The sequence below is a fragment of the Brienomyrus brachyistius genome, chromosome 4, assembly GCF_023856365.1.
Source record: "Brienomyrus brachyistius isolate T26 chromosome 4, BBRACH_0.4, whole genome shotgun sequence".
Taxonomy (NCBI): domain Eukaryota; kingdom Metazoa; phylum Chordata; class Actinopteri; order Osteoglossiformes; family Mormyridae; genus Brienomyrus; species Brienomyrus brachyistius.
This window is the reverse complement of record NC_064536.1, coordinates 17835950-17847979: the sequence shown is the minus strand read 5'-3', so window position 1 is coordinate 17847979 and position 12030 is coordinate 17835950. Positions and strand designations below refer to the sequence as shown.

Below are 12030 nucleotides of genomic sequence, written 5' to 3'. Positions count from 1 at the left end.
TTGGCCAATAAACTGCTCCTAAAATCCCAGTTTCCCTTGAAAATTTTCTCAGATTATCACACATAACAAAGGTTTGCTGCCACACTCTTGCTTCTGGTGCCTCACTAACTCCCTCTACATACTTCGACCCAAATTTGGAAACAAATCATGACTCTGTTCTATAACATTCATACCAATTAGCCCTGGACGGGACTGAAACCCTGTATCTTTCACAATCAAATCTCCTTTATTATGTATGACTTGGCCACAGATAGAAAGATTTACCTCAATATATCCTATATAGGGGATCCTTAATCCATTAGCTGCAATTAAATTAAGCTTTTGAATGGGCTGCTGCACCTGTGGACCTTCCTACCTCAATGTTCTTTAAAATAACTTTCTGTCAATGTAGTAACTTGTGACCCCGTATCAAACGCTGCGTTTTAATACCATTTATTAACACTTCAGCCACTGGACATTTACCCACTATATTATTGAATGAATGAATGATACTTTATTGATCCCACAGTGGGGAAACTGAGTGTTAACGCAGCTCCAGCTGAGCTGGGAGCTGAGGTAACTGGCTGCCTACCGTGGCGCCATTAGGAAAAACCGACCATACATATACACAAACATCACAGTAGGGGGTAGACCGGTTGGGAGACAGGGGAAGAGAGAAGAAGAGAAACAGGATAACATGAGGAGAGAGGAGAATAAAAAAAACAGCCACCAGACTGTACTCCAGTGGGGAGGACATTGTGAGAACCTTTGCTATGAATCTCCTGGCCACCAACCCCATTCCCCACTGTTCGGGCCTTAACAGAGGGCGGTTCTAGTTTAAAGGCTCCTCCATGGATCCTACTTCCCGGCATCTTCTCTCAATATGTCCCACCCTTTTACACCGGTGACAGATTGGTCTCCCCGAGTCATCAAACACATTTACCCTTTGTCTACCACTCTCTCTTACTCTTGTGCCGCTTGTGGAACCTTCACGCTGTCCTCCCTCTACTTGCAAACCCTCTCTAATTTCCTGTATTAGTCAGGATACCATATCTTTCATTTCACCTCTCACCTGAATAAGTACATCCTGTTTAATCTCTTCCTGTAATTTAGCAAAATCCCACATAGAGTTTACATTACTTACTTGGACTGCTGCTACTCCGGCCTGTGCAGAACCTTCCCTCCCTTCGGCCCATATAACCACTTCCTGCTTTATTTCTGAAGAGATATTTGGTTCCAATCTTACCCTTCCTCTAAGATCCCTACCTGAATCCAGAAACCCTCCAGTGAAATGATCTCGCGACACATGTCCCGTATTAGTGGAATCTTCTCTCCTTGACAGGCGATTGCCCAGCTCCCGTAGTGCCAAAGCAAACTGCCTCACACTTCCTCCTGGTTTCTGCTTACGAGAGAAAAACTCAGAGCGCATTACAGCAACAGGCACACTGTCCCCATAAACACCTTCCAAAAAGGTTAAAATCTGCCCTGCTGTTCCCCACTTTCTAAAGCCAATACCTCACGTTTTGCCTCCCCTTCTAAGTTACTTATAATAACAGCCACTTTCTGATTTTCTGATAGGGGTTGCATATCCAACATTTTTTGATTTCTCACCCACTCCTGAAAGCCTATCCCCTGGTTTGCAGGTTCTCCTGCAAATTTTGGGCTCCATGGTGCCCCCAGCATGAAAGGAAACATAACCACGTTAGGATTTGACATTTGTCTGTCCTCTGAACTAGAGATTAAAGGCTGTTCTTGAGACATTTCCTAAACCCGTGCCCAGAAGCCAAGACTGCCGCTCACATCAACACAAGGGTCATGAACACCAGAATAACATGTGGTTCCTCCTAAATAACACATAAATCCAAAAGAACTCATATCAAACAATATTATTTAAATTAACTAGTCGGAGGAAGACAACACAATCCCATGAAAACAAAACCCACAACACAAATAATGATCCAGCTCCTAGAAGGAACCACAAACCTTTCCTGTGGCGCCTGGAATCCACGCCGCTGCCACCGATCGCGGAACTGCGTCGTTAGCTTCCCAACTCGGCGCACCCCAATAACTCGCCGTATGTCCCACAACGCAATAATTTTCCCCCAGAGTACGCGCTGTCGCATATGGCAGCTGCAGCATGGATTCCAAGCACCACCAAGCACAGGCCCCCCCCTCCTTACTCCTTCGCTGACAATTTATGTTGTTCAGACTTCCACCTCACAGGTGTTTCCTATTAACCCTTATCACCCTAAAAATCCCCGCGTACAGTATGTTCATTATTAGTAAGCTTCATGTGTAAAAACAGTGCTCTTTCCCACCAGCTGCCTAATACATACACTGACCTATGACTGACTGACCACATTTGATTTGTGAAGAAATTCACAAATCAGACTGATCAATTTGAGTCTAGTTCGGTCCTTCTGGGCCACTTTGGATGTTTTGGCCACTAGGATGTGATGTAGCACATATATTCCTATGGCATGTGGCATTTGTTTTTAATCCCTTCTGTCTCAGCGCTTATCAGTCACTGGCAGACGAACTGGGGACTGTGAAAAAAATTCACAAATCAGACTGGTCAGAATGAGCCTGACTGGAGCTGTTTATATGGTGAAGTTTTTTTATTTTTCGCGTTTGAGAATAAAAAGGCAAAGTATAATATCGGCAGATTTCGGGGTGGGGAATGACGTCATCCGAATTCACAAATCACGAATAACAAAATGCCACTGTGTTTACTAGTATACCTCACTGCACTGGTGAGATAAACTCAAAGGAATCCCGAATCGCAAACTGCAAATTATCTTTACCGCGGTCACCATGGCCAGAGCGAAGAGTATTAAAAGGGAAAACCACGCAAAAAAGCTGCACATGCAAGCCTTAGTTTATGTATTTGAAGATTTTTTTATTTATTTTGATTTGGTATTTAGGTATTTTACTCAGTTTCAGTTGAGTAAACTCTGCAGCACCTCTTGTGGTTCCTGCAGCACTGCCACACTGCGGGGTCCCAGTCCCGGCGGCTGAAGTGCGCCTCCTGCTCCGCCTGAGGTTCCCGCTCCACCTGATCGCAGTCCTTGTCCCCGAGGAGGTCCCAGACTGCTTTTTTTTTTTTTATTGCCGCCCACTACCACCCCCCTTCAGAGGACAACTTTATTTAACATTAAATTAAACAACACTCGCCCACTCTCACCCTGGCTGGAGCTCGGAGGGGGGGGGGGGGGTGCCTACGGGTCTGTCGGCTCTGGCTCGGCAGTCACCTGCGGGTCCCCCGCTGAGGGCTTGTTGACCACCTTCGGTCCTGCTCTCTGCCGCCTTTTTGGTCACCTGCGGGTCCCCCACCTCGGGTCGTCGGCCGCCTGCAGCTCTGCCCAGTAAGGCTCATCGGTCGGCTACGTCTGTTCCGGCCATCCTCGATGTCTCTGCCTCCTTCCTTCGTCCCTCGGTGTCTCCTCTGTACACTCCTGGTCCTTTTGTTCCTCTGTTCCCTGTTTCCTGTTTCCCCTATGTCTCCTTTCCTGGTCTGCCAGTCGGCGTTTCCTGTTCTGTGTCAGATTTTGTCTTGGTTTTTGCCCATGTGCCTGTTTTTATGTATCCATCCTGTTCCCGGTCCCTCGTTAATGGTCCTATGAGGTTCCCGGTTTCGTCTCTTCCTTCGCCTCCCCTGACTGCGCGCCTAGAGTGTGCGCCTTTGGGAGGGGAGGGGGGGTTCTGTTATGACCTACTCTTACAATCCTCCTGTTTGCCACGCCCCCCTCGTTAACCTCCTGTGAAACCCTGATTATCATCAGCTGTTCCGCGTTTCCTGCCTTCAGTCCTGTGTATTTAGTCTGTGTTCAAGTCTGTTTCCCCAGTAATGTCATTGAAATCTCTCATGTAGAAGTACCAGTTTGTTGTTTATGACTCTCTGTTTAGCTATTAAAATCTTTCCCCGTTCCTACGGCTCTGTAGCCCACTTCCCTGGTCTGTATCCTATTCGACGTCACACAAACAAAACTATTTCAACATTGCTTCCATTTCTGTAACATTTTCACAGAGCCTATCCCGGAAGCAACGGGCACGAGGCAGGGAACAACCCAGGATGGGGGGCCATCACAGGGCACACTCACACACCATTCACTCACACATGCACACCTATGGGCAATTTAGCAACTCCAATTAGCTTCAGCATGTTTTTGGACTGTGGGAGGAAACCGGAGTACCCGGAGGAAACCCCACGACAACATGGGGAGAACATGCAAACTCCACACACATGTGACCCAGGCAGAGACTCGAACCCGGGTCCCAGAGGTGTGAGGCAACAGTGCTAACCACTGCACCACCATGCCAACCCACCTGACTCAAACTTTATGAAAACTAAAAAGAGAGAGAGACTGAGAGCTGTTGAGGAAGAGCTTTGTGTGTCTGTCTTCAATTCCTGCCAGGAAATCAGCTTTGTGTTCATCCAAACAGGCTCAGGTTACACACTGAGTGAGTATTAATAAATTGAGACGGTTTTGCCATTACTAGTAAAAATGTTTGTAACATATTTGGTTGGTGGTGGCCGTGGGATTTTTTCAGTGTAAAAAATGTGCCTTGGCTCAAAAAAAGGTTGAAATACACTGACCTGTACACACCATAATCAGCAAAATGTATCAAAAATATCTGTTTCAACATGTCAGCATACGGTAATAGAACCAAATACTTACAGATGTTGCTTTAACAAACAGAAATTACCAAGGATAAAGCTAAGTGCAACTAACATCACCTGTCCGCAACTGATTCTTATGCAGTGATCAATTTCCTGTCTAATAGTTTATATGTTATAATAATTTTAGGAATGAGTGTGACGCTGTTTGTTCCGGACTGACCCATGATCCAATGATTATTCAGGAGGAAAGAGTGATCACTATACTGCAAAAGGTTAATCCTCACACAGCCCCGGGTCCAGATGGGCTCAAAGGGAGGGTCCAGCTGGCACCAGCTATCCCAGAAATGTTCCAGCTGTTTCTGGACTCTAACTTTTATCCTTGGGCCTGGAAGACAGCGTTTGACAATAAAAAGGCAAAGTAGAATATCGGCAGATTTCTGGATGGGGAATGACGTCATTTGAATTCACAAATCACGAATAACAAAATGCCATTGTGTTTACTAGTGTACCTCACGGCTGACACGTTTGGTATGAAGGAGATTATTTCCTGCTGTGTGTTAATAAAAGTGAAAGTATTTTAAAACTGGAGTCTTCAATTTGTCAAGAAACGGATAAGATCCTGGAATAATATAAAGACATTTTGTATTGCAAGGTAAGATTATATTTAACAGATACAATTAATAATAAAATAAGCATGTATGACACACTTATATATAGTGGCGGTGCCGGTGATTTAATGTTACAGGCACTATGGGGAAGCTAGATTATTACCTGGTACAGGTGTGATCGGGAGCTGAGAGGGAGCAGAAACGCGGTCTGTCCCCATGACTGGTTTGAAAAGCACTGCACTCAGCCACTGCACTCAGCCACTTTCGACGGATTTTGCATCTCTCTCAGATATTTTCTTTGTGTTGGGATATTAATGAATTCAGTGTCCAATAATTTACAAAATGTGCTACAAAGAGCCATATTATGTTCATGGCCATAAGGAGTCATTTACTGTCACACTAACTAAAGACAATGATAAATTAAGACTTTAGAAGCAGGTCTGCAGTATTGTAGTTACTGGAGTTACTGTTGTATGTATGTTATATGTACACATAATATGGCAAACAGGGCTGACTGTGATCCATGTGGTCGTGTGTATTGGGCTTGATTTCTCCATCTTACTTTGACAGTGAGCTTATTTTGGGCTTGTTTTCAGGGGTGAAGTTCCTTGTTTGTTTCGTGAGATTTGACAACACTGGTGTTTGATCGGCAAATTTCTCAAACAAATTTCTCAGCAGGTACGGGTGTTCAAGCCTGTATTTTGACTGCTTAGCTACGTGCCTGACTATAAAATGTATAACTATCAGCTATGTAGGATAATTAGATAAATAAATTCTAACTTGTAGCTCACGCAGATCCCAGTGTATTTTGGACAAAAAAGTACGATTCACTTAGGCCAATAAAAACAGCGAACCTCAACCCCAAAGCCCAAAATATTATTTTGTGTTTTTCTCTCTCAGCAAGACAGTTCAAATAACATAGATTTGTTCAGCAGATGTCTTTGTCTAATCTAAAAATAAAATTTATTGTAAGGCAGGTTTTGATAATGTGTGTGCTTATGTGTGAGTAAAAGATCAAGGCAGACAATACAGTTGAAATTCCAGGTGTCACGCTTCGCTCACGATCGCGGGTGAGCGTGCAGGCAGGCGAGCGGGCAAGGAGCAGCCAATGTAGGCAAGGTACGGGGTAAACGGGGATTTATTGGAAGGGTAGGGCAGGAAGAAACACTGGCGTTGACAAACATCAATGACAGACGAAGGATTCAGGCAAGACATGGACTTAAAAAGACAGGACTGGTTGAAAATAATCAGACACAGCTGGATACGATCATGGAAGCACACGTGGATAATCAGGGGGGCGTGGCACACACGAGGATTGTACGAGCTGGACGTGACACCAGGTCTCATAACTTTATTTTTATAGCTGTATATAAATTAAGAGAAGCAGAATTAAAAATACACTCACAATGGATCTGAAATGAAATTATGGCTTTGATGTTATGGTATAAAATGTTAACTTTACTTATTCAATGCAATCAACAAAATTCAATGGGTGGATGATTTTAATTGGGTGATTGGAAAGGAGCAGTCAGGACCTCAAATGGGAGGCACTTTAAATTCAGTCATTCAGGCTAAATGGCAGGACACCCCCCATCCCCCATGTACCTGTTGGCTACCTACTTGTAGTTGAATCTCTGACTCTCTGTTGTATGAAACTCCTGTAGCTCTTCCTTACTGTCAGTTTTGATGTCATGGTGAATGTTCCTTCCAGCAAACCCAGGGCGTCGGCTGCCTGACAAACTTGCTTAACTTGTCGGTGCAGATTATTGGAATGATGTTACATCATTTATTATTGTGTGGAACATGAAAGGTCGACCTACAGGCCAGATTTACTACTGAATTAATAATAATCAATACAATAATCAATACTTTATTGATCCCCGTGGGGAAATAGTCCTTACGCCTCCCTCAACTTGCTCTTTTGTAGAGTCCGGTCAGGGCAGCCACCCATAGTAGCGCCCAGGGAGCTGGGGGTTAAGGGCCTTACTCAAAGACCTGCAGATGTGCTGAGGCTGGGTTTGAACCGGTGACCTGATGATTACAGGCACACAGGCTTAGCCCACTTGTTTGGTGCCTCTTCTAATTGGTGAATGGGCTGACAAAGTCCTTAGTTTTTCACTATGTAAAATTGCTGATCATCCAATCCAATCATCTCCATTATTTTAGTAGTTGTTTCTTTAGCTCTGGTGTTGCTAACTTTGAATACTGATAAAGCTTTAATATCAACCAGCAGTATTGGTAACCAGCACATTGGTGGATTAAGAAATCACAGGCCTCTGGGCACAAACCTTCCGACCCCCCCCCCCCCCACCCCACCATATATGTTATGCCCTGAGTACCAGAGGATTTTATCTGAAAATGATAAATGATTGCTCACTGCCTTCTCAAACAGAGAACAGAGCTTCGGAGCCTCATGGTAATGAACTGGGCCCTTAGACCCCAAAAGCAACTGTAAGGGACCAAGCAGTAAGGAAACAAACATAGGAGCTTAATTAAAGAAATAGGGCTTTATTGACCCCCAAAACACAGACAATAACAAACTCCAACCTTAATAACTGGGCCCATAAAAGAGGTCAACAAAAACAAACAAACAAAGCAAAGTAGTAACTGAAACAAACTGACCTTCTTCTACCGTATAAGGAAATGAGGGAACATATACGTGGTTTGGCCAAACCAATTAACACACAAAAGGGGTAAACCAAATAAGTGCTACATATAACTAAACAAAGCAAAACACAGCCAAACCCCAACTCCCCCCTCTTGCCATGGCAGCACATGGCTCAATCCTGCTCCAGGGGTTGTCCTTTGAGACACCTCTGTCCTCAACGACACCTTTATGCTGGATAGAAAAGACCATCCCCCACAACCAAAGTAACTACAAACGAAAAGATTAATTTAAACAATCACTGCACACAACCCTACAATATCAAAATATGTACACTACACCTAACACAAAAGGTGTTACCCCCAAGGTAAAACCACAGCTGGCCAAAACTGTAGGATCTAAAGGTGCATTTCCACTTCCATACAGGAACCACGCCATACCCAACACATTCTACATAAAGAAAATTAATACTGTGTGGTTCCAGCTCGCTTTAATTTTCCACTGCACAAGGGTCGGCTCGGTAAAGGTATTGCCGGGTTTGCAGAGCAAAGTGACTATTCTTTGCTGTTCACACTGTGTCCATCATGATTTACTTTGTGCTAATTTCCCCTCCTCTGTCTGTGGGCACTTCCACACCAAAGTTCTGCAACATGGTTCCTGGTTCAGGTTGCTGGCCCGTCTCTACCAGGGACATTTGTAGCTCATGGCCACTTTCATGTGTCACTTTCACATCGCACAGCAGGAACTGGAACCTTTATGCTCAATAAACATGGGAGACACAAAAAACGCTGTAGGCTAAACTACATAATTTCATACAAAACTACACCCCCTCCTCAAAACAATGGAGAATGAACATTTTGTTATTTGTTAGTTATTGGGGGATTGATCGCAATCAAAATGGGACACATTCTTTTATTTATATGTCCCGCGTTATTTGACTAAATCTGGCCAGCAGATTGATCTTCTGTTATCCACAGAATGAAAAATGGCACCGGAGATATTTGACAAAAGTATGTTCATTATTGATCCACTTTTCCAATGTAGAAATATGCAGACACAAGCAAAAAGGTTGTTGCATTAAATGTAATTGAGGTACAAACAGGGATGGATTATGGGTTGTGTGGGCCCCTGGGCAAAACGTTCGCCCCGACCAGCCGACCAGCCCCCCTATATAATGGAATTGGTCAGAGTGGATCAGAGAGAATCCAGTTCACCTAATTGTTTATTTCGGAAGGGAGCAGATATTCCATATCTAATTTAATTGCATATTCTGGGATATGACAATTAAACCATATTGATAGATCTTCTGGGGCGGCATGGTGGTGCAGTGGTTAGCACTGTTACCTCACACCTCTGGGACCCAGGTTTGAGTCTCCGCCTGGGTTACATGTGTGTGGAGTTTGCATGTTCTCCCCATGTCGTCGTGGGGTTTCCTCCGGGTACTCCAGTTTCCCCCCACAGTCCAAAAACATGATGAGGCTAATTGGAGTTGCTAAATTGCCCGTAGGTGTTCATGTGTGAGTGACTGGTGTGTGAGTGTGCCCTGTGATGGGCTACCCCCCATCCTCGGTTGTTCCCTGCCTCGTGCCCATTGATTCCGGGTTAGGCTCTGGACCCCCCGCGACCCAGTAGGATAAGCGGTTTGGAAAATGGATGGATGGATGGATGGATGGATAATAATCGATACTTTATTGATCCCCGTAGGGAAATTGTCTTTACGCCTCCCACAACTTGCTCTTTTTTCATAGAGGAAGTTGTCTGCGAAGGGCTACCACCCGTAGTGGCGCCCAGGGAGCTGGGGGTTAAGGGCCTCGCTCAAGGACCCACAGGCTGAGGCTGGGAATCCCATTTGAGGTTAATTTTATGGTGTTCCCACTTACGGAATACACTGTTGTCTTACAGCATCTAGGTTTGCATTTCCCAGCTGAAATGACAAAAAATACATATTCTAAAAAATGTGGCATTGAGCATTTAAGTCTAATCAATTATAAACAGCAGTGATCATAGGAGTAACAGCCGAATAAGACAGGAACACTGTCAGGATCGAGTTGTGAAGAACATTGTGATTTATGGTAAAATGACTGTTACAGCTCACTAGCATGCATGTCTCTTTGGGTCTATAGTCAGGCCATAATATAAAAGCAGAAATGGCTCCTAGCCAGGGCTGGATCAGTGTGGAACATGTTAATACGTGTAGATTAATAAAAAGACCTCGACATCTTCTCCTCCTTTTTCTTCCACAGTCAGCCAGTTCTTTTACACTAGAGACAACAAGTAGATCATCCATCCTATCAAAAATGGTCACAAATAGTGAAGTAGAGTGGAAACAAATAAAATAATATACAAACAAATACATCAATAAACAAGAAAAGTGTAACAACAGGTAAGTCTAGCAACAGAAGTTGCAACACTGGCACTAAACATTTCTAATTGTAATCTTAATTTTAGATGAGATTAAAGCTAACAGTAAACAAGCATGTTTCTATCAAGAGCTTCACATCATAACAAAGTACATGAAGACAGAGCAGGAGGCTAAACAGCTGAAGGTTTAATGTGATGCTGGTCCTCATATGAATTATATTTATATAATGAGGATCTTTCCTCTTACTGTCCACAGTGTCCTGATGGAGAGAGCAGGCTCACCTGTACCCAGCTGGGTTTCCATGAAGAGTGACAGGTCAATGGACCGACCAATCAGCTTCAGAGAGGGACCATTTCCTACAGATCAAAGGTAAATATACATTTAATAAAGATACCTCTGCATCTACATTCTTCTTTTTCTGCTACAATCAGACAGTTCTTTGATAATAGATGCAAACAGTAGATCATCTCTCCTATCAAAAATGGATTCTAATAGTGAAGGAGTGGAAGTTGCTCTGGCTAAGGGCGTCTGCCAAATATACTGTAAATGTAAATGTAATGTAAATGAGTGCAAATTAATGAATTAATATATAAACAAATTAATCATTAAACAAGAAAAAGAAACAGCAGCCTAGTCTAGTGAAAGGGGCTTTAATAATGACACTAAACCTTCAATATTGGAATCTTAACTTTGAGTGAGACAATTTATTTCACACTAACACTAAAAGTAAACAAGTCTGTTCGCATCAAGAGCTTCATGGGATATAAAAGTACATGAAGACAGAGCAGAAGGTTAAACAGCTGAAGGTCTAATGTGACCCTGTCCATATTATATGGATTATATTTATATAATGAGGATCTTTCCTCTCACTGTCCACAGTGTCCTGATGGAGAGAGCAGGCTCACCTGTACCCAGCTGGGTTTCCATGAAGAGTGACAGGTCAATGGACCGACCAATCAGCTTCAGAGAGGGACCTTTTCCTACAGATCAAAGGTAAATATACATTTAATAAAGATACCTCTGCATCTACATTCTTCTTTTTCTGCTACAATCAGACAGTTCTTTGATAATAGATGCAAACAGTAGATCATCTCTCCTATCAAAAATGGATTCTAATAGTGAAGGAGTGTAAGTTGCTCTGGCTAAGGGCGTCTGCCAAAAATACTGTAAATGTAAATGTAATGTAAATGAGTGCAAATTAATGAATTAATATATAAACAAATTAATCATTAAACAAGAAAAAGAAACAGCAGCCTAGTCTAGTGAAAGGGGCTTTAATAATGACACTAAACCTTCAATATTGGAATCTTAACTTTGAGTGAGACAATTTATTTCACACTAACACTAAAAGTAAACAAGTCTGTTCGCATCAAGAGTTTCATGGGATATAAAAGTACATGAAGACAGAGCAGAAGGTTAAACAGCTGAAGGTCTAATGTGACCCTGTCCATATTATATGAATTATATTTATATAATGATGATCTTTATTCTCGCTGTCCACAGTGTCCTGATGGAGAGAGCAGGCTCACCTGTACCCAGCTCTGTTTCCATGAAGAATGACAGGTCAATGGACCGACCAATCGGCTTCAGAGAGGGACCTTTTCTTACAGATCAAAGGTAAAGATACATGTGTGATTGCATATTTTATGTATTTAAAAGTAGACATAAATCACAAAGCCTCTTTGACCGGTTATTCTATTTCACTGTAAATTGTACCTTGTTTCCAGTTGAGTGATGATGGATGGATGGAAGGTCAAGCAGGGAAGGCAGGTGGATGAGTGGACAAGCAACAGATACAAACTCATATAATCCAGAAAGAAATCACAATAAAGTTAAATAACCATAAAGAACTATA

The 12030-nt window shown here is 43.0% G+C and overlaps 1 protein-coding gene and 1 long non-coding RNA gene across 2 annotated transcripts in view; one reads left to right on the top strand and one right to left on the bottom strand.

Moving 5' to 3' along the window:
• Window positions 1-12030, bottom strand: part of LOC125740118 (uncharacterized) — a 353638-nt gene that overhangs the window by 44805 nt on the left and 296803 nt on the right. The window lies entirely within an intron of this gene.
• LOC125740114 (NACHT, LRR and PYD domains-containing protein 12-like) overlaps window positions 1-12030 on the top strand; it is a 341935-nt gene that overhangs the window by 51444 nt on the left and 278461 nt on the right. The window contains exons 3-5 of the mRNA XM_049010930.1: window positions 10431-10544; window positions 11055-11168; window positions 11679-11792. Of these exons, the coding sequence (XP_048866887.1) occupies window positions 10431-10544; window positions 11055-11168; window positions 11679-11792 (342 nt within the window). The remainder of the gene's footprint in view (window positions 1-10430; window positions 10545-11054; window positions 11169-11678; window positions 11793-12030) is intronic.